Source organism: Hemitrygon akajei, chromosome 18, assembly GCF_048418815.1.
Source record: "Hemitrygon akajei chromosome 18, sHemAka1.3, whole genome shotgun sequence".
NCBI classification, from domain to species: Eukaryota; Metazoa; Chordata; class Chondrichthyes; order Myliobatiformes; family Dasyatidae; genus Hemitrygon; species Hemitrygon akajei.
In genome coordinates, this window is record NC_133141.1 from 11,493,212 (window position 1) to 11,517,027 (window position 23,816).

A 23,816-nucleotide genomic window follows, 5' to 3' on the forward strand; every position below is an offset into this window, starting at 1 on the left:
GAACCTGCTCACAATACACTCACACTTGCTCTGATCACACACGATGTCACTCACACCATGCTTGCTGTACTCATGCCAATGCCCACACAGGCTCTGCTTATAGAAACATAGAAAACCTACAGCACAATACAGGCTCTTCGGCCCACAATGCTGTGCAGAACATGTACTTACCTTAGAAATTACCTAGGGTTACCCATAACCCTCTATTTTTCTGAGCTCCATGTACCTATCCAGGAGTCTCTCAAAAGACCCTACCGTATCCGCCTCCACCACCGTCGCCAGTAGCCCATTCCACGCACTCACCACTCTCTGCGTAAAAAAACTTACCCCCCCCCCCCCCCAACATCTCCTCTGTGCCTCCTTCCAAGTACCTTAAAACTGCCCTCTCGTGCTAGCCATTTCAGCCCTGGGAAAAAGCCTCTGACTATCCACACGATCAATGCCTCTCATCATCTTGTACACCTCTATCAGGTCACCTCTCATCCTCCATCGCTCCAAGGAGAAAAGGCTGAGTTCACTCAACCTATTCTCATAAGGCATGCTCCCAAATCCAGGCAACATCCTTGTAAATCTCCTCTGCACCCTATCTATAGTTTCCACATCCTTCCTGTAGTGAGGCGACCAGAACTGAGCACAGTACTGAAGTGGGATCTGACCAGGGTCCTATATAGCTGTAACATCACCTCTCGGCTTTGAACTCAATCCCATGATTGATGAAGACCAATGTACCGTATGCTTTCTTAACCACAGAGTCAACCTGCGTAGCTGCTTTGAGTGTCCTGTGGATTCGGACCTCAAGATCCCTCTGATCCTCCACACTGCCAAGTGTCTTTCCATTAATACTATATTCTGCCATTATATTTGACCTACCAAAATGAACCAATTCACACTTATCTGGGTTGAACTCCATCTGCCACTTTTCAGACCAGTTCTGCATCCTATCAATGTCTTACTGTAACCTCTGACAACCCTCCGCACTATCCACAACACCCCCAACCTTTGTGTCAACAGCAAATTCACTAACCCATCCCTCCACTTCCTCATCCAGGTCATTTATAAAAATCACGAAGAGAAGGAGTCCCAGAACAGACCCCTGAGACACTCCACTGGTCACCGACCTCCATGCAGAATATGACCCGTCTACAACCACTCTTTGCCTTCTGTGGGCAAGCCAGTTCTAGATCCTCAAAGCAAGGTCCCCTTGGATCGCATGCCTCCTTACTTTCTCAATAAACCTTGCATGGGGTACCTTATCAAATGCCTTGCTGAAATCCATATACACTATGTCCATTGCTCTACCTTCATCAATGTGTTTAGTCACATCCTCAAAAAATTCTATCAGGCTTGTAAGACATGACCTGCTGTTGACAAAGCCATGCTGACTATTCCTAATCATATTATGTCTCTCAAAATGTTCATAAATCCTGCCTATCAGGATCTTATCCATCAACTTAACAATTATAGACTCACTGGTCTATAATTTCCTGGGCTATCTCTACTCCCTTTCTCAAATAAGGGAACAACATCTGCAACCCTCCAATCCTCCGGAACCTCTCCCATCCCCATTGATGATGCAAAGATCATTGCCAGAGGCTCAGTAATCTCCTCCCACACCTCCCACCGTAGCCTGGGGTACACCTCATCTAGTCCCAGTGACTTGTCCAGCTTTCCTAAAGCTCCAGCACATCCTCTTTCTTAATGTCTATATGCTCAAGCTTTTCACTCTGCTATAAATCATCCCTATAATCACCAAGATCCTTTTCCATAGTGAATACTGAAGCAAAGTACTCATTAAGTACCTCTGCTATCTCTGGTTCAATACACACTTTCCCACTGTCACACTTGATTGGTCCTATTCTCTCACGTCTTATCCTCTTGCTCTTCACATTCTTGTAGAATGCCTTGGGTTTTCCTTAATCCTGTTCACCAACCCCTTTTCATGACCAGTTCTGGCTCTCCTAATTTCATTCTTAAACTCCTTCCTGCTAACCTTATAATTTTCTAGATCTCTATCATTACCTAGTTTTTTGACCCTTTCATAAGTTTTTCTTCTCTTCTTGAATAGATTTTCAACAACCTGCACCCTACCATCCTTTCCGTCTCATTGGAATGTACCTATGCAGAACCCCATGCAAATATCCCCAGAACATTTGCCACATTTCAGCCGTACATTTCTCTGAGAACATCTGTTCCCAATTTATGCTTCCAAGTTCCTGCCTGATAGCTTCATATTTCCCCTTACTCCAATTAAACACTTTCCTAACTTGTCTGTTCCTATTCCTCTCCAATGCTATGGTAAAGGAGATCGAACTGTGATCACTATCTTCAAAATGCTCTCCCACTGAGAGACCCAACACCTGACCAAGTTCATTTCCCAATACCAGATCAAGTACAGCCTCTCCTCTTGTAGGCTTATTTACATTTTGTGTCAGGAAATCTTCCTGAACACACCTAACAAACTGCACGCCATCTAAACTCTTTGCTCTAGGGAGATGCCAATCAATATTTGGGAAATTAAAATCTCCCACAATGACAACCCTGTTATTATTACACCTTTCCAGAATCTGTCTCCCTATCTGCTCCTCGATGTCCCTGTTACTGTTGGGTACTCGAGAAAAACACCCAGTAGAGTTATTGACCACTCCGTATTCCTAACTTCCACCCATAGAGTCTCAGTAGATAACCCCTCCATGTCTTCCTCCTTTTCTACGGCTGTGACACTATCTCTGGTCAACAGTGCCACGCTCCCACCTCTTTTGCCTCCCTCCCTTTCCTTTCTGAAACACCTAAAGCCTGACACTCGAAGTAACCATTCCTGTCCCTGAGCCACCCAAGTCTCTGTAATGGCCATAACAACATAGCTCCAAGTACTGACCCATGCTCTAAGCTCATCTGCTTTGTTCATGATACTCCTTGCATTAAAATAGACACATCTCAAACCTTCGGTCTGAGTGTGTCCCTTCTCTATCACCTGCCTATCCTCCCTCTCACACTGTCTCCAAGCTTTCTCTATTTGTGAGGCAACCCCCCCCCCCTTCCTCCGTCTCTTCAGTTTGGTTCCCACCCCCAGCAATTCTAGTTTAAACTCTCCCCAATAGCCTTAGCAAACTTCCCTGCCAGGATATTGGTCCCCCTCTGATTCAAGTGCAACCCGTCCTTTTTGTACAGGTCACTCCTGCCCCAAAAGAGGTCCCAATGATCCAGAAATCTGAATTCCTGCCCCCTGTTCCAATCCCTCAGCCATGCATTTATCCTCCACCTCACTCTATTCCTGTATTCCTATACTCACTGTCACGTGGCACAGGCAATAATCCCAAGATTACGACCTTTGAGGTCCTGCTTCTCAACTTCCTTCCAAACTCCCTGTAGTCTGTTTTCAGGACCTCCTCCCTTTTCCTACCTATGTCATTGGTACCAGTATGTATCACGACCTCTGGCTGTTCTCCTTCCCACTTCAGGATATCGTGGACGCGATCAGAAACATCCTGGACCCTGGCACCTAGGAGGCAAACTACCATCCGTGTTTCTTTCCTGTGTCCACAGAATTGCCTGTCTGATCCCCTAACTATAGAGTCCCCTATCACTGCTGCCATCCTCTTCCTTTCCCTACCCCTCTGAGCCACAGGGCCAGACTCAGTGCCAGAGATGCGGCCCCTGTTGCTTCCCCCAGGTAGGCCAGCCCCCCCAACAGTACTCAAGCAGGAGTACTTATTGTCAAGGGGAACATCCACAGAGGTACTTTCTAGTATCTCTTAGTATCTTTCCTTACCTCTTAGTATCTTCTAAGAGAAAAGATCCTCTTAGTATCTTTCCTTTCAGTTAGTCCTGACGAAGGGTCTCGGCCCGAAATGTTGACAGTGCTTCTCCCTATAGGTGCTGCCTGGCCTGCTGTGTTCCACCAGCATTTTGTGTGTGTTGTTCGAATTTCCAGCATCTGCAGATTTCCTCGTGATTGAGGTACTTTCTAGTATCTGATTCTTGCCCTTGCCTCTCCTGACTGTTATCCACTTATCTGTGTCCCAAGGCCCTGGTGTGACTACTTGTCTATAGCTCCTCTCTATTACTTTCCCTGTCACATTTCTAGGGATCACACTCACACGGAGCTCACAAGTCACACATCTTGGCTCACTCTCAGATGATTCTCACTCTGTACATGGTGTTAACCCTCTAATCACACTCCTACACACTCCATACACTGTGTACTTTGTATTAACTTTCTTCTCACCATCCGCAGACTTTTTGTTAACTCTCTTCTCACGCTCTGTACACTGTGCCCACTCTTTACAGTCCATATTCACTCTATATCTGTGCTGACTTAGCTACTACCTCGATGATCCTGTCCAATAACTGTCTCATTACCCCTTTGGCAGGGCATGCTTATCGCAGGTGCAGTGCTCACGGTGACTGGGAGCTGGTTTCCAGCAGGAACAGAACGTGGGCAAACTACACTGAATGCATCCAGCTCCAGAGAGCAGACTTGTGGCACCAAAAGGTAGACAACTCCTCACCAACCGATCAAGGGTCAGATGAACCTAGAGTTAAAGTTCAAAGTTCAAAGTAAATTTATCATCAAAGTACATATATGTCACCATATACAACCCTGAGATTTATTTTCTTGCGGGCACACTCAATAAATCCATAATAAAATAATAACCATAATATTGAAAGACCACACCAACTTGGGTGTTCAACCAATGTGCAAAAGACAACAAACTGTGCAAATATAAAAACAAATAAATAATAATAAATAAATAAGCAATAAGTATTGAGAACATTGTATGAAGAGTCCTTGAAAGTGAGTCAATTGGTTGTGGCAACAGTTCAGTGATGGGGCAAGTGAAGTTGAGTGACGTTGAGTGAAGTTGAATAACTGTTCCTGAACCTGGTGGTGTGAGTCCTAAAGCTCTTGCACCTTCTTCCTGATGGCAGCAGCAAGAAGAGAGCCTGGCCTGGATAGTGAGGGTCCTTGATGATGGATGCTGCTTTCCTGCGACAGCACTCCGTGTAGGTGTTCTCAATGGTGGGGAGGGCATTACCATTAATGGACTGGACTGTATCCACTACATTTTGTAGGATTTTCTGTTCAAGGGCATTGGTGTTTCCACACCAGGCTGTGATGCAGCCAGGCAATATACTCTCCACCGCACATTTATAAAAGTTTATCAAAATTTTAAGATGTCAAGCCAAATCTTTGCAAACTCCCAAGGAAGTAGAGGTGTTGCCGTGCTTCCTTTGTAATTGCACTTACGTGCTGGGTCTAGTAGAGGTCCTCTGAAGTATTAAAACCAAATAATTTAAAGTTGCTGACTCTCTCCACCTCTGATCCTTCAATGAGGACTCCCTCCTATATACTAATTTGTCAACACCTTTGATCAGGTTAAACTAAACTAACACAGCAATTACAGTCAGAACCAGACCTTTGGATTACCTTCCACTCCAAGGATGGGCCTGGCTGTCATTAGCTGGGGGTAGGAATGGTGATCTCTACCCTAGCAAAGGGAGAGTGCTGAGGGGGAAAGTACTGTGGCCACAGTGGTGAATGCTTGTTTCTTTGTGACTTCTGCAGGAAGTGTTTGACCGTCTGCACCTGATGTATACAGTGGGTTATTCTATTTCTCTGGCCTCCCTGCTGGGCGCTGTTGCCATACTCAGCTATTTCAAGTAAGCACCTTTCAATAGGACAATGACCTTTTAACCGCCTGACAAAGTCAACGTGTCGGGAGGGTGTGATTGCAACAGAAAAGTGTCATCATTGTACCTATTCCTCAGCTGATAAATGACACTGAACCTTGGGCGCTTGGGAAAAGGGGTGAGCTCACTATCGGCTGAGAACCCATACACTGGCTGAGGCTTTTCACTCCCACCTCCCATTCTGGGACCCACCCAATCCCACACATCTCCTCATCTCTGACCACTTGTCACTTCTGTACCTCCTCACCTCTGACCTCTCGTCACCTCAGTCTTCCTCACCTAGGGACACCTCCCTTTAACTCTGCCCCTCCTCCACCACTCAGACCACTTTCTGTTCATCTTAGACCCATCTCCTCCTCAGTGTCCTAGCCATACAGAAGCACAACAGATGCTGTACTGGCCATTTGGCCCACCTCATCTATGTTGACCTTTTTGCCTGATTTAGGCCCATATTCTTCTTTTGCTTGCCTATATAAGTGTCTGTTTAAATGTCTCTTAAATATAGTGATTGCATCTGACTCCACCACTTCCTCCAGATATCGCAACTTCCAATGTCAGATCCCCTTTAATATTCTTTCTTCTCCTTCCTTAAACATTTGCCCTCTTGTTTTTGATACCTCTGACACAGGAAAAGCTTTTTTTTTACTGTCTACCCGATCTTTGCCTCTCATAATGTACTATACTTCTATCATTGTCACTCCTTGGCCTCCTTCCCTCTAGAAAACAGCTTATCCACTCTGTCCCAATAACTTAAGTCCATTAACCCTAGCTAGCAGCATCCTGATGAATCCCCTCTTCATCTTCTCCAGTGTGATTACATCCTTCCTATAGTGTGGCATCTGAATTGCACACCACGTTCCATGCGCAATGTGGCCAGAGTGTCGTGAGTTGCAACATAATATCTTGATGCTTACATTCTGTGCCCCAGCCTATGAATGTAATTAAGCCATGTGCCTTCATTGCCACCCTAGAAACATGCGTTGCCACTTTTGAACAATTATGGACTTGAACCCCCAAGTCCCCCTGTTCACGAGCCCTTTGTGCCCTCAAATTTACTATACATGTCCCACCCCTACATGACTTTCCAAAATGCATCAATGGACATTCATCAGAATTAAATTCCATCTGTCATTCTCTGCCCAACTTTCCCCCTGGTCTATATCCTGCTGTAGACATTGACAACCTTCCTCTCTATCCACAACACCACAAATTTTCATGTCATCTGAAAACTCACTAATTATGTCTCTTACATTCACTTCCAAGTAATCACAAACATGGTCCCAGCATTAATCCCGGTGGTACACCACAGACCTCCACCACCGTTCTCTGCCTCCAATCACCAAGGCAATCTTGGATCCAATTAACTGGCTCACCATGTCCCTAAACCTTTGGACCAGCTTACGATGCAGGACCTTGTCAAATGCCTTACTAACATCCATGAGACAATATCCACCTCCCGGCTTTCATCAGTCTTTTGAGTTGCCTCGTTAAACAACACAAATCTGTGAAATCGGGCCTTTCCCTTACAAAGCAATGCTGACTATCCTTGACTATTCCCTGCCTTTCCAAACCTAATCCCTTAGAATTCCACCCAATAATTTCCCTACCACTGAGTCTTAAATAATTGACTAACCTCCAGTCTTCTGTTAACTCACTGATGGCTAACAAAAACGCAGAAATCTCTGACAGGGCTCAGCAATCTCCTCCCTTGCTTCCCATATTACCTTGTCTGACCCTGGAGATTTATAATATCTTTGTAATATGAAGTGTTCCAGATTATCCACATCCTTTCCCTGAACTATTTTCTGTGCCCCTCACTTTGGTGAACACAGTCAAGAAATATTCACCAGTCCTAGAGAGACGAAGCATGAAAGCAGGTCCTTTGGTCCACATCAGTCCATTTACACCAATCCTGTATCAATCCCATTTTTCATTCTCCTCTACTCCTACCCTCACTCAGACACTTGGAAGAATATACTGTGCCCAATTAACCTTTGGGATGTGGGAGGAAGCCCATACAGTCACAGGAGAATGTGCAAATTCCGAATAAACAGCACCCAAAGTCAGGATTGAGACGCGGTCTCGGGTGCTGTAAGGAGCAGCTGAATTAACACACTCTGCAGGTTCCATGTTGCAAATACCAGTATGTACGACAGCTGCTGGCTGGTCTCTGTCCTCTTTCAGACGTATCTTAGACAACATCCCTGATCCTAGGAAGGCAACAGACCAATCTGGAGTCTTGCTCTCAGCCATAGGAGTGGCTGCCTGTTTCTGTCACTAATGAATCCACACTAGTTCTTACATTGACCTCCCCTCCCCTTCTGTATGTAACTCTGAGAGATCAACCCCTGCTAACCCCCCCCCCCCACCCTCAGTATCTGATATGGCGTACCTGTTTGAGACCTGCACCTAATGCCCTTCTTGGAGCTCCTTTCCTTCTGTACCCATGGCACGACCAACTCACCAAGTCTACTGTCTACCACATTCTCTGCTTTCCAAGTACTCCATACTCCAACAGCTCCATGCAGTCTGACGGAAGCTGCAGCTGGACACACGTCCTACAGGTGTGGTCACCATGAACACTGGATACGTCCCTGATCTCCCACGTCCCGTAGCACTGCGCTACCCTCCACATCATTTATCCCCAGTCCCTTACCTACTGTCCCTCCTCACCAAACCCACATTTTGACTCAAGACAGCTGCTCCCAGCTCACCTGCCTGCTCTGTTATACTTCCTGTACACTGGTGCTGTGCTCCTCCTGCTGTCTTTGGACCTTACTCGGAGGATCCCTCTCCTCACCACCCCCATGACGTTTCGCTGCATAAGGGAGCTAGCTTCCAACAGAGGGGATAGTGGAACGGAGCCAGCAGAATGGGGAATGTTTCTGGGGTGCTGCCCGTTTGATGCTGTGGTCTCTCCCCTCTCACCACAGACGGCTGCACTGCACCAGGAACTACATCCACATGCACCTTTTCACTTCCTTCATGTGCCGGGCCGTCAGCATCTTTGTCAAGGATGCTGTGGTCTATTCGGACTCGGAGCTGGACGGGCTGGAGGTCCGCACTGAAGATTTAGTGGGTGATGTGACACTACTCCCCAGCAACAAGCAGTTTGTAAGTACACACGCACCTCGTGCTGGGTATCAGAAGGACAGCCTTTAGGCTGGTCAGTGCTTTGCATTCATGGCCAAGACATTGTACTTGAGGCGTAACCCAAGGGTTGATAGTAGGCCTCTGCTGAGGACCAGTTAACACGAGGGAGCCAGTTCTGACCAACAGCAGGGAGGTCACGTCTATCTCGACCTGGCCAAGGCAAGTTCCAGTCACGGACGCAGAGCTTTTCTCTGGAGACACGAGCCGAGGGTGGGCAGCCGGCCAGAAATGGGCAGAGCCCAGGTCCGGAATTGCTGTAGGAAGCTGCTTCCATAGCTGCCTGTCCAGGAGGGAGGGAGAGGTAGCCAGCGAACTCCGTATCAACTTCCCGCAACAATACTTCTGGTTTGAGCAGAGAGCAGGTTTCTGGGCTCCCATTTTGGGACTCGATAGGAAATGCTCCAGTGGCTGGTTATGGGTCAGTGGCTACTGAGATGTTAGGACAGTGTGGTACCCATTGCTTTTGTTGCCTGGTAACTGAGCTGTATGTTTGCAGGTTGGCTGTAAGGTGGCAGTGATCTCATTTCTGTATTTCCTTGCTACCAATCACTACTGGATTCTGGTGGAGGGCCTTTACCTGCACAGTCTGATCTTCATGGCTTTCTTATCGGACAAGAAGTATCTCTGGGCACTGACTCTGATTGGCTGGGGTAAGGCTGCTGATCACTCCATAATGATTATTTGCTGCCCACTGATTGCCCCATCTCCAGCACGTGAGTTTGACATTCCCACTCACAGGGTCCTGGGGTAATCCTCTCAGGCAACGAAAACATACAAGAGACTGTAACCACCGCAGGCGCAAGCATGTGGTCTGCTCCCTTTAGAAGTGAACTGAGAGCCCATGGGAGGACAGAGCGTGGAGAAATCCCAAAGAGCAGTACAGAGTCTAAGGTGGGGGATCATCTACTGTATCTCATGAAGGCTGGAAATTGGTCCTGTTAGTCTCATTGCCAATTGGAGTGTTGGGATCTTCGTGTTGAGTTTGGGGATGCTGATGGGGTGAGGGTTATGGAAGGTGAGGAAACGTGAACACAGTAAGGCTTGCAATGACGACCGTGCTTCTGTCCTCTTCTGCAGGAGTCCCTGCTGTGGTGGTGGCTGCATGGGGAAGCACCAGAGCATTGCTGGCCGATACACAGTACGTACATCCTTGGGCACAACAGTGGCAGAACTGGCCGAGCTATCAGAAGGTGCTGGGTGGGACCCGACATCATCCAGTGGGCGGGGAAATGGGGTGACCTTTGGGTGGAATCCAAGTAACCTATGGGTGGGGAATGGAACAACCCATAGTGGGACTTGTTATACACTGAGTGGAAAATGAGGTAACGTGTGGGTGGGATGTAGATAAGATTCCAGGAACTGCAGGAGAGGTGGGGGGGTGCTGATATTAAGCAGCCTGCAACCTGTAATGTCAAAGTTCTGGTCATCAATAACCCACCGATACTCAGTTTGGGCTTGGCCAGGACCTCTAAAGGAAGTGAGTGGGCAAAGATGAAGAATGTGGGAAATGTCACAGGAAAGAAGTATATTATGTAAATAGTGAGGGACTGCAGAGTTCTGAGATGCAGGGAGACCTACACCCTAGTGGCTGGAGGAACACACCAGGTCAGGCAGCATCACCCACTAACCGATTCTCAACAGATTGATCGTTGTTCCCGATTTCAGCATCTGCAGTCTCTTGTATGTCCACTCTGGTATCACCAAGGCCAGCATGCAGGAAGTTATTGTTTAATGCTAGGGGAATTTTATACATAATGGGAGGTTTTAAAGGGTGTTAGTGAAGCCACACCTGGGGTACTGCGGACAAAACTGGCCTCCTTAAAAATGATAATACTGTACATCACCAGCAATTGAGAAGTTCACTGGACCAATGCCTGGGGTGGGATAGGGAAAGATTGGACAAGTTTAGCTTATCTATGACTGGGGTTTGAAAGAATGAATGAAGTTATGATTGGAACATATGAGATCTCGAGGAGTCTGATCTGGCTGGATGTGGGGAGGATAGCTTTTTTCATGAGAGAACATGGAACTGAGGACACTCTTTGAAATTAGATGAGGAAATATCTTTTCTCCCAAAGGAACTCTCCTGCTCAAAAGGCAGTAGATGTGGGGTCTTTGAATGTTTTAAGAGAGATGGATTATTGACAAGTAAGGGGGTGAATTGTTACTGGGGTTGGAGGGGTGGATGAGTGAGTTATTTTCCTATTCCCTTAAATTGTATGCTTGTCTATAAGTCGCCCTAGTAAACTTGACATCACTGGGAAGACACTCCAACGGTGAAAGGAAGATAGTGTGGTTGCTGGTCAGTATTATAGAGGTGGGTTCTTCAAAAAAGTCTCCATGGTCCAACCATTTTCAGCAGCTTCATCAATGACCTTATTGTCATCATGTGGGCAGAGGTGTGGATTTTCCCTGATGATTGTTTCATATTTGATTTTCTTCACAGCCCCTTATCCCATTCTTGCATGCAGCTAGACCCAGACAGTTCAGGGATGAGCTGATACATGACAAGTAATGACTTTCTCCAGTAAGTGTGAGTCTGACATTCAAATCAAGTTCCCCAGCATTACCATTGATTAGAAACTTAGCTGGACCAGCACATAATCACCATGACTACAAGAATAGGTCAGAGGTCAGGTGTCCTCTGGTGGGTCACTCGTCTCCTGATACCTCAAGGCCTTTCCACCATCTACAAGGCAGAGGTCAGGTGAATAATCTCCACTTGCACCCCAAGAACTCTTAAGAAGGTCATGTTACACAGGGCATAACTGTCTGCATGACTGACAATTCAGTCACTGCCTCAAGATATTCATTTCCTGCACCATCAGCACAGAGTATACCACCTTCAAAGCTCTACCCACCCACTCCTTAAGGTCATTTAAAAGCAGCTCTACCAGCAAGAGGACAAAGGTCACCAGGATTATGGGACACTCTCCTTTCATGGCTTATACTAACCTAGGATATATCCTGACATTTCTTCATTGCCACTGGGTCAAAATCCTGGAAGTGGAAGATTAACAGCATAGTTAAATTTACTTTATCAGAATCAGGTTTATTATCACCGGCATGTGATGTAATATTTGTTAACTTACCACCAGCAGTTCAAAGCAATACATAATCTAGCAGAGAGAAAAGAATAACAATAAATAACATAAAAATAATAATAAATAAACAAGTAAATCAATTATGTATATTGAATAAAAAAAAATTAAAGTGCATAAACAGAAATATTGTATATTTTTTTAAAAAGCGAGGTAGTGTCCAAAGATTCAATGTCCATTTAGGAATCAGATGACAGAGGGAAAGAAGCTGTTCCTGAATCACTGAATGTGTGCCTTCAGGCTTCTTTACCTCCTACCTGATGGTAACAATGAGAAAAAGGCATGCCCTTAATAATGGACGCTGCCTTTCTGAGACACCACTCCCTAAAGAAGTCCTGGGTACTTTGTAGGCTAGTAACCAAGATGGAGTTGACTAGATTTACAACCTTCTGCAGATTCTTTCAGTCCTGTGCAGTAGCCCCCCATACCAGACAGTGATGCAGCCTGTCAGAATGCTCTCCACGGTACATCTATAGAAGTTTTTGAATGTATTTGTTGACATGCCAAATCTCTTCAAACTCCTAATAAAGTATAGCCACTGTCTTGCCTTCTTTACAACTATATCGATATGTTGGGACCTGGTTAGATCCTCAGAGATCTTGACACCCAGGAACTTGAAACTGCTCACTCTCTCCACTTTTGATCCTTCTATGAGGATTGGTATGTGTTCCTTCATCTTACCTTTCCTGAAGTCCACAATCAGCTTTCCACCACCTCTCTAAAAAATTAATGATGGGCATTAAATGCTGACCCCTGACAGCAGTGCCTCACTCTCAATTAAATAATACAACTAGCTCCTTACTCACATTTCATATTCTGTTTTTTTTTGTGGAAGAAAGCCTCTTGGCCCAGGAAATAAAATTAAATGAAACAGAAAGCATTAGTTTACAGGTACAAGTCACTATCTATAATCTGGCAGAATACAAAACCTCAACCAGGAAGGTGAAGTAAAGAGTATTAGAAAGGTGAGCAGGATACCTAAAACAAAACTCAAAAAACTTCTATAAAAATGTAACAATTCAAGGATAGCTGCACAACTTCTGGACCAAAAAGAAACTGGTAGAGACAGAAGTCATGTCAGAAATAACAAATGTTTACTTTGCATCCTCATGAATACAAATGAGAATAATGTTCTGGTGGAGCAGATTCAGAACAGAAGAACACCAAAGAGGAGGTGGATTAAAAGTAGGATCTAGAGATACTGGTGTCGCTCTGATGGTGCAGTGTGATATACCCTGATAAGTTAAGGAAGCTGGCTGGAGATACCAGAAGTTCTGACCCCACCCTCCCATTCAACCTTGGGGATGAAAGAGGGCTAGAGGAAAAGAAACACATAAGTGAATGAATGTAATAATTCAGGCAAATCTGGTTAATGCCAGCAATGGAAACATGACTAGAGATCATGGCCAAAGAGAAAGTACATGCTTGCTCAGAGACATATATGGTAATAAGCAAAAGCCAGCTGGATTTCTTGTAAAGATGCCCAACATACTAGTATGTAATTCAGAAGCAGGAACAGGCCAGTCAGTCCCTTGAGCCTACTTCATTCAATATGATCATGGTTGATCTGTTTGTAACTATATTTATATTCTCACCCCCTTACTTAACAAATACATTCTGCCTTTAAAATACTCAAACATCTATACAAAGTCTTGAGTTGATACAAGTAGCATTGTCAATGTAAAGGTGAATTTCCTAAAGGTGATTCAGCAAGTAGAAGCAGATGGTGGTAAGGGAAATTGTGAAGTGGATAACTGAAAGGCTCAGAGGCTCCTCGGAGAGAGGTGGTGATCAGATGTTTTCCGATTGGAGGGGTTGTTGGTGGGCGTTGCTTTTTCTTGTTACCTAAACGGCCAGGGCTCTGGTACAAGAAACATGGCCAGCAGTGGGTCAAATGCTAGCTCAACTAATTAATTATGGCTGAATTTTAACATCAGCCCATTTATAAAAAATCACCAACAAATCATGCCTTCAGAAGAAATACCTTATATTATGGTTGAGAAGACATTCTTCAATCCATTCTGAAGGAGGATAAGTCAGCTCTGAGGGAAATGGAATAGAATGTCCTATAGAATGGATGACAGGTTTAGAGGGGTATGGGAAAAACATAGGAAAATAGGACTAGCTCAAACCATGGTGTTACGTACCCCGTAACTGGGTGTCAGACCAGCAGAGAAAGAAGAATCCGTTGGAGTCTGGTGGTACTATATTTAAAGGTGTTTATTAATAAAAATAAGCAAAACCATATCAATAATGCAAATATACATATAACACAAGGTAGCAGTAATAAACCTATAAGTGTAGGAATAATAATAATAAGCAATAATAAACAAGCTCTATCGATGTCTAGGGGTAAATGAATTGTCATAGAATATAAAGTTCAGTTCAGTTCATGAGTGCTCAGGTAGTTATGCTTGTTGAGTTATAATCGTTGGAGAGAGGGAGAGAGCGAGCGAGATGTAACAGCTACAGCAGCCAAACCTTCCTTTGCTTTCTTAATCCGTCGTATCGTTGTGGTCATTCAGTTATGACCCCTCTGGTCTTCAGCCAGACTGTTCTTCTGTGGTGGACTCGTCACTCTGGCATGAGTGGACACACACACAAGTCCCCACCGGCCCTGCTGTAACATTGTGAGCTTTACAGACCGATCTCCTGGTTCGGTCTCCGAAGCCCCTTCTTTCTTGTGGGTTCCAACACTCAATCAGTGTCCACTGGCATGTCTGGAGGGTGTCTCTCCAGACCTGTCTTTTTATCCCTACTAACGGGGTCTCAGCTATCCATCAACTCTGAATGACTGTGTCCATCAAATCATGCCACTCCTTCAGTCCACTGAGGAATGTTAATGAGCAAACTATTGTCCTTGCAGCGAAACAGTAAATAATTCAAAAAGGAGTCACAATACAATTATTCAGCAAACTCCCCCTCTCTCTTATCTGTCGCAGATGTTCTTGCCTGTTTTTCATCTCTCTTTCTCATGGTCAGCATAGCAACAGTAATAGTTCGTGGTTCTTGGGGGGGGGGGGGATGGTTAACTCTTTACCCCATTGTCCATCAGGTCTGTTCATCACTCATAACAATGGTTAACATGAACAAAATGAGTTGAAGGGCTTTTTTCCAGGTTTTATTTATTTAGAGATACAGTGCAGAACAGGTCCTTCTGACCCAACTAGCTGAGCTGCACTACCCCAGCAACCCCAGGCTAGGAGAGAAAAAAACCAGAGGACATGGGTTAAGGGTGAAGGGGGAAAAGTTTAAAGGGAACATTGGGGGGGCTTCTTCACACAGAGTAGTGGGAGTGTGGAATAAGCTGCCAGATGAAGTGGTGAATGCGGGCTCACTTTTAACGTTTAAGAAAAACTTGGACAGGTACATGGATGAGAGGGGTTTGGAGGGATATGGGCCAGGTGCAGGTCAGTGGGACTAGGCAGAAAAATGGTTCGGCACAGCCAAGAAGGGCCAAAAGGCCTGTTTCTGTGCTGTAATGTTCTATGGTTCTAACCCACCTATTTAATACTAGCCTAATCACAGGACAATTTACAATGGCCAATTAACCTATTAACCAATATGTCTTTGGACTGTGGGAGGAAACTGGAGCAGCTAGAGGAAACCCAAGCGATTCATGGGGAGAAACGTACAGATAGTGACAGAATTGAACTGTGAACTCTGGAATGTCCTGAGCCGTAACATAATGTTGACAACATAAGGAGAGAGGAAAACAGAAATGCCAAAGAATAAATTGAATGGCCTGTTTTTATGTTAAAGAAAAACTATCCGCACATTTTATCACGTTATCTACCATATTCCACCCCCCCTCCCCCACAACCATCATCTACAAGGACGTGTCTATGTGTACATCCTCCATTCACTTATAGTTTTCTATCTCACACTGTTTAGGTGTGCTGACCTTCCACCTGCTGTCTGTTGTATTATCCTCTTCATTGTGAAGTCAATAAATGCCCTCACCTTCAAGTTGTACTTTGTTATATTCCTGTCACTGCTCACCACCTCCCAGATCAAGTCACATATCAAAATTAGAGAGTATGATGGATCCAAAGCTGATTTTTGGAAAATATCTCCTCGTACAGAAGAGATCCAACCAACACCAGCTTCCAGTCACTAAATGAACCTGACATCTGTAGGACTACTTCCTCCTTCATTTCATATTCATCCCACTTCTGAAGCCTCCCTTGTGATATTTTGTTCAAAGTTCCCCAAATGTTCATGTATAAAGCATGCACCACATTTACCTGATCAACCTTTTGCATTGCACTATCAAAGAATTCTGCTGTTGTTCACAATTTGTCTTTCACATTTTCATGCTAGCTCTCTGTGACAGCAACATACATACACACTGCTGAAGGAACTCAGCTGGTCAGGCAGCATCAATGGAAATGAATAAACAGTCAACATTTCGGACCGACACACTTCTTCAAGACTGGAAAGGAAGGGGAGAAGATGCCAGAATAAAAAGGTGGGGGGAAGAGAAGGAGATAAGCTAGAAGGTGATAGGTGAAGCCTGGTGGGTGGGAAAGGTAAAAGCTGGAGAGTGGTTTCCAAGTAAAAATATACTTTTCACAGTAATGCAGTTGGTAGAACCACTGCCTCACAACTTCAGAGATCCAGGTACAATCCTGACCTCTGTTGCTGTCTGTGTGGAGTTTGCACCTTCTCCCTGTGACCATGTTGGGTTTCCTCCAAAGTCATGCAGATTGGGAGGTTAATCAGCCACTGCAAATTGTCTCTGGTGTGAGGGTGGGTGGTAGAACCTACAGAGAGTTGATGGAAATATGGAAGTATTACATGGGATTACAGGATCTTTGATGGTCAGCACAAACTTAGTGGGCCAAAGGGACTGTTTCATTTATTTTATTCAGCACAGTAACTGCAAATGAACTCATGCCACCCAATTGCACCCATGTGACTAATTAACCCATTAACTTGTACATCTTTCAAATGTGGGAGGAAACCAGAGCACCCAGAGGAAACCTGCACAGTCATGGGGAGAATGTGCAAACTCCTTGCAGATAGCAGCAGGAATTGAACCCGGGTCACTGACACAGTAATATCATTATGATAAGTGCTATGCTAACATACTGACCCAAATGTCTCTGAGTCTAAAATATTGACTTCTATAAACATCATACTGGGCTGCACGGTAATGTAGTTGTTAGTGTAATGCTTTACAGCAGCCAGCTGTAAGATTTGGGTTCGATTTTTGCCACAATCAATAAGGAGTTTGTACATTCTCACTGTGACCGTGTGGGTTTCTTCCAGCTGTTTTGGTTTCCTCCCACTTCCAAAGAATTCTGGTTAGAATTAGACAGGCTATGTGGTGGCAGAAGTGTGGCAACACTTGCAGGCTGCCCAGCACAACGTACGCTGATTTGATTTGATGCAAAACAACACATTTGACTGTACATTTCAATGTAAATGTGACAAATAAAGCTAATCTTTCTCTCACTAATGCTTGTTCATGCTCCTGTTCTTGTGTATCAGCATAACATTAGAAACCTTCCAGTGCTCCTGTACCATTCTACATCTAATCAGATCTGAAATGATTTGTAGAATGTGGGCTTCTGTCATTGTGGGTACTTTGGTCACATCCCAATCCATAATTAATACCAGTTTTAAAAAATGACCTGGCTTTTCTCGCCTCACTGCTTGTAGGATCTAGCATTGCCAGCTTTCTTATGTGGATGTGATTGTACTGTACGAGAGCAAGTGGAATCATAGAACTCACCATAGATGCTGCCTGACCAGTTGAGTTCCTCCAGCTCCTGTATGTATCCCAGAGTAGATTATTTGTGCCCAGTTGCTGATACTAATCGTGCCACTGGGAGTCTCAGTCTTGCTGCACTCTGGAACACCTGTAATACATCAACACATTCTCCCTTTCTCTTCTCCCCATCAGGTGCTGGGACCTCAGTGCTGGAAATGTGAAGTGGATTTACCAAGTTCCCATTCTTGCTGCTGTTGTGGTAAGTGAGGGGTGTCATCACTGGGCTGGGGTGGGCAGCTCTGGGGAGCCAGAGTCACACCAGGTTAACCAGCAGGAACAGGGCATCACTGTGCAGTGAGGGTGGGGAGCTCAGCAGAATCTTCCACTGGATAGAAAGTTACTCGGACCCCTGCTTTATTGTGGCTTTCAGCACCTATCTCACACTCCGACTCAAAGTGATAACCTTTGCCGGGATAAGAATCTACTGTAGGGATTCTCAACCTGGGGTCCACGAACCCCTCTGTTAATGGTAGAGGTCCATGGCATATAAAAGTTGGAAACCGCTGATCTACAGGAGTGACTGTCTACTGGAGTAGAACACTACAAGAACTGACTCCTGCTGGGATAGGGATTCACTGGTGCTGACCCTGATGGGACAGGGTCCCCTGATTCTGGGATTTCTGCCAATGCAAACTCCAGGACCAGAAAATGAAACTTGTAGATTTACAATAATTGATGTTATATTTTTTAGGTAAATTTCTTTCTCTTTATCAACATTGTCCGTGTTTTGGCATCAAAACTGTGGGAGACAAATACAGGAAAGCTAAACCCTCGGCAACAGTACAGGTGAGCCACAATCAGAGTCAGACAGCACAGAGACCACTACCTCCATGTTGACAAATGACCATTATCAACAAAAGCCACAACTGGTCACTGGGACCATCATCCCACCACTGACAAAGGACAGTGACCACAATTCATGACTGACCACTGGACCGTGAGCTGAGATCACTGACTGAAACCTTGAACCTTGGTCATTGACCAAGACTATCAAGTGATCTTTGACCAAGGAGTAATGTGAACTCTGCAGTCTGCATTCTGTGACCCTGGATCATTCTGACAGTGATTTTGTTTTGTGTTCCTTACAGAAAACTGTTGAAGTCCACACTTGTCCTTATGCCTCTTTTTGGTGTCCATTATGTGGTTTTTATGGCCATACCATACACTGATGTCTCCGGGATCCTCTGGCAGATCCAGATGCATTACGAGATGCTCTTCAATTCCTCTCAGGTATGGCTGGCACCTCCAGATCTGGAAACAGGGCTCTGACCCTTAGTCTCAGGCCTCTTGACTCATGCACACACACATGCCAAAAACACACAATCATAAACAGACACACACATCAACACAACACACATACTCAGATTGACACACTCATTTATATGTATTTGTACACACTCATTCATACTCACATACTTATGCAAAATCTCACAGTCACACACTCAAGCATTCCCTCACATACATACACACACTCACATATTGATTTATACATGGATAATTAAATAGAGATTAAGGTAATGTGGATGATATTTGATAAGATCCCATATGGAAGATTAATCCAAAATACGAGACCCCATATGGTCAGACAAGTTACTGAATTGAATCTAAAATTGGTTTGGTGTTAAGAGGCAGGGGGTGATGTGAGGGATGTTTTAGTGATTGAAAGTCTCTGACCAGTGGTGTACCACAGAGATTGTTGCTGGGGCCTTTGCTGTTTGTCTGGAAGTGAATGGAGGAGGTACGAATAGTAAGATGATGAAGGCAAAGAGGATACATGTCTTTATTGCTGGGGTTTAAAGTATAAGAGCAGGGAGATTACGGTTACAACTTTATAAAACATTAGTTTGGCACAGCTGGAGTATTCTGTGCAATTCTAATCACCGCCTTATAATAATAATCTGCTGGTCTGAGGAAGCAGATTAACTTCAAAGTAACTTTATTATCAAACTACGTATACATGTGTCACTGTGAGATTAATTTTCTTGCAGGCATTCACAGTAGAACAAAGAAATACAACCAAATCACTGAAAAACTACACACAATGACATACTGTGAAGTATAAACAGCAGTGCAGTGCAATGGCTGCAAAATAGAGGCATTCATTAATAGAAACACTAAACTTAGTAATGAAATGAGGACACTGAAATGGCAGAAGAGATCAAGAGACAAAAGTGAACCCCTAAGAGCAGAAATAGCCCACTTGATGGAGTATAAAACGGATAACCAAGCAAGAAAATTAAGAGAAAAGCTAAGGAAATACCAAGAAGATAGTATTACAGCATATAATATAGTATTATATAGTATATAGGCAGAATATAGTATTAATGGTAAGACTCTTGGCAGTCTGGAGGATCAGAGGGATCTTGGGGTCTGAGTCCATAGGACGCTCAAAGCAGCTGTGCAGGTTGACTCTGTGGTTAAGAAGGCATACGGTGCATTGGCCTTCATCAATCGTGAGACTGAGTTTAAGAGCCGAGAGGTAATGTTGCAGCTACTGTATATTGGACCCTGGTCAGACCCTACTTGGAATACTGTGCTCAGTTCTGGTCGCCTCACTATGGGAAGGATGTGGAAACCATAGAAAGGATGCAGAGGAGATTTACAAGGACGTTGCCTGGATTGGAGAGCATGCCTTCTGAGAATAGGTTGAGTCAACCTGGCCTTTTCTCCTTGGAGCGATGGAGGATGAGAGGTGACCTGATAGAGGTGTATAAGATGATGAGAGGCATTGATCGTGTGAATAGTCAGAGGCTTTTTCCCAGGGCTGAAATGGTTGCCACAAGAGGACACAGGTTTAAGGTGCTGGGGAGTAGGTACAGAGGAGATGTCAGGGGTAAGTTTTTTTACACAGAGTGTTGAGTGCGCGGAATGGGCTGCCAGCAACGGTGTTGGAGGTGGATACAATAGAGTCTTTTAAGAGACTTTTGGATAGGTACATGGAGCTTAGGAAAATAGAGGGCAACGGGTAACCCTAGTAATTTCTAAGGTAGGGACATTTTCGGCACAACTTTGTGGGCCGAAGGGCCTGTATTGTGCTGTAGATTTTCTGTGTTTCTAAGATACAAGGTCCACACAAGATATGATCAACCTAACAAAAGCACTGTCGAATTTATAGACAAACTAAAACAAAAGCTTGGTGCACACAAAGCCATACTAAATAGATACACCAAAGAAAACAGAATTATCAGTTCAAGAACAATGAAAATGGTTTATACAGAACATTGAAACTAAATATGACGGACCAAAATTTCACCAACCCTAGCACAGAATTACCAGCAAACAGAGAAAAAGAACTCTTGGTCTAATATCTGTCAAACATGGTGACACTCAATGAAGAAGCAAGGGAGGAAAAAGAATGTACTCACACAATTGAAAACATGCAAATACCTCAAGTTACAATGGATATGCTAAAAATGGTTATAAAAATGTATTTACCTTTGTCCTTACCTATTAATACATATCAACAATTTTCTTAAAAATCCTGAAAAAGTGCCCTAATTTTTGAGAGAATGTAAAACATATCTTTCAGATATCACAAATGACCCATCAAAATATCAACATATAAAATTTTATATATAAAATTGTAACATCATGCATCTCGCAACTAATCACCACTTACTTAGATAACCACAATATACTTACAGAAGAGCAAAAAGATTTTGTAAATGTATGAAAGGATGTAAAGAACAACTGATAATAGATTCTGTAATTCTAAATCAAGCTTGGCAGTAAAGTAGAAATCTTTCATGTTCAATTCTGTCCCACACTCATGGTTAACAGAAGCTCTTAATATCTATAAACTCCACCCAATACTTGTGAAATTCCAACAATATCTGATAAAGCATTGGCGTACTATAATCACCCTATTAACAACCAAAAAACAACCACCACCATTATCAAAATAAACCGAGCATTTTCCAGGGCGATTCCCTAATCCCACAATGGTTTTGTCTAGCTTTAAACACACTCTCTAACATGATTTCATTCCCCATTTTCATCTGATTCAGCAAGTTAGAGAGCGGGTATAAGTATCTGAGATACCAATAAGCAAAGAAAATAGTTCATAGTGCGATTAAGGGAAATCTTCTGACAGAATTTATGCGATAAAGGGAACTCTTTTGACAGAATTTACTTCAAGGCTTAAGAAAATCTACCAAAAGGAGCTCAACAGTGAAAATATAAAAAAGTTAATAAACACTTGCACTATACCCATATTAATATATTCTTTTGGTATAATATCTTGGTACTAAGCCGATCTGGAAAATTTATGAAGAAAAATAACAACTGAAATGACAAATTTTAGAAAAGACCATGTACACTCAAATGTACTTAGATTAACACTACCTAGGACAGAAGGAGGAAGAGGAATAACAGACAAAAAAATTACGCAACAGTCAGATAAAACTTCTAAGGATATATTTTCATCAAAAACACGAGAAAGTCTACAGATGCTGGAAATCCAAAGCAACACATACAACATGCTGGAGGAACTCAGCAAGTCAGACAGCATCTATGGAAGTGGATAAACACTTGATGTTTTAGGCCGAGACCCTTCTTCAGGACTGGCAAGGAAGGGGGATGAGGGGTAGGGGGTAGGAGGATAGCTAGAGGGTGATAGGTGAAGCCAGGTTTGTTAGAAAGATAAACAGCTGATAAAGGAATCTGATAGGAGAGGAGAGTGGACCATCAGAGAAAGGGAGAAGGGGAGGGGTAATGGGGGAGGTGATAGGCAAATGGGAAGAGGAAAGAGGCCAGAGCAGAGAAGAGGGAAGGGGGTATTTTTTTTATGTGAAGGAGAAATCGATATTCATGCCATCAGGTTGGAGGCTATCCTGACAGAATATAAGGCGTTGCTCCTCCACCCTGAGGTTGGCCTGAACTTGGCACAAGAAGAGGCCATGGACCAAAACGTTGGAACAGGAACAGGAATCAGAATTAAATTGTTTGGCTACTGGGAAGTTCTACTTTTGGCAGATGGAGCAGAGGTGTTCAACAAAGCAGTCCCCCAATTTACGATGGGTCTCACTCATGTAAGGAGGGTGCATCAGGAGCACCAGACACAATAGATAGCTCCAGCAGATTCACAGATAAAGTGTTGCTTCACCTGGAAGGACTGTTTGGGGCCCTGAAGGGAGGTGAGGGAGGAGATAAATGGGCAGGTGTAATTTCATCAACAAAACCAGGATTCAGCACTCCATGCAAGGAGATGCAATTCTGATAAGATGTACACACCACTAAACTTAAATGAAAGTACAACCCAGAAAAATGAAGAAATTATCACTACAGAAGAAAAAGTTAAACAATGAAGAGTGTGAACCTCGATGGAAGACATCCCCACAATCTGAGCCGGCTAGATGTTGTCAGAGAAGCGTCAAACACCTGGCTCAGAGTTGGAGACCTCTTCCCAGAAACACAGGAGGTCATTGTGGCAATACAGGACCAGGTGGTTAACATAAAAATGATCAAAAATACATAATAAGTGACCAACAAATTCAAGATGATAAATGCAGAAAATACCAAGAGAAACCATAAACAATCCAACACTTTACAGGATCCTGTAGTAGTTCGATTCAATCTGATTTACTTACACAGACACAATCAAGAGGCAAACATCATTCACCAAAACCTTGCTTTAAAATACAGACTCATAATAGACACCAAACCTTGCTATAAATACAATCCTGATCCAGTTTTAGAGTCAGAGTCCCACAAATTATATTATGACCGATCAGTTATTACAAGTAGGACAATCCATAATAACCATCCGGATATTACAGCATATGCAAGAAAGAACAACTTACTCAATAGGTATAGCGCACAACATACAGAAATCAATAAGTGAAAAACACCAGAACTATGCTGAATCAAAAGAAGAAATTGAAAGATTATGGAACATGAACAGGGTATACATTGTCCCTATAGTAATATCTGCAACTGATATCATCCCAAACACTACACAATAGCATTAAACAATTAGGGCTACACAGCAATATTTATGAAAATCTCCAGAAAACCACAATATTAAACACAGCTAGAATAGTCTGAAAGTTCCTAGCGATTGAGAAATGAGTGTGCTTGGCTATGCCTGTACC

General features: G+C 43.8%; 1 protein-coding gene across 4 annotated transcripts in view; it reads left to right on the forward strand.

Annotated features, from left to right (window-relative positions):
- LOC140741558 (parathyroid hormone/parathyroid hormone-related peptide receptor-like) overlaps nucleotides 1-23,816 on the forward strand; it is a 60,642-nt gene that overhangs the window by 29,870 nt on the left and 6,956 nt on the right. For all 4 annotated transcript variants that reach the window (XM_073071857.1, XM_073071858.1, XM_073071856.1 and 1 more), the window contains 8 exons: nucleotides 4,371-4,492; nucleotides 5,567-5,661; nucleotides 8,625-8,805; nucleotides 9,341-9,494; nucleotides 9,922-9,982; nucleotides 17,857-17,923; nucleotides 18,416-18,510; nucleotides 18,813-18,954. In XM_073071857.1, the coding sequence (XP_072927958.1) occupies nucleotides 4,371-4,492; nucleotides 5,567-5,661; nucleotides 8,625-8,805; nucleotides 9,341-9,494; nucleotides 9,922-9,982; nucleotides 17,857-17,923; nucleotides 18,416-18,510; nucleotides 18,813-18,954 (917 nt within the window). The remainder of the gene's footprint in view (nucleotides 1-4,370; nucleotides 4,493-5,566; nucleotides 5,662-8,624; nucleotides 8,806-9,340; nucleotides 9,495-9,921; nucleotides 9,983-17,856; nucleotides 17,924-18,415; nucleotides 18,511-18,812; nucleotides 18,955-23,816) is intronic.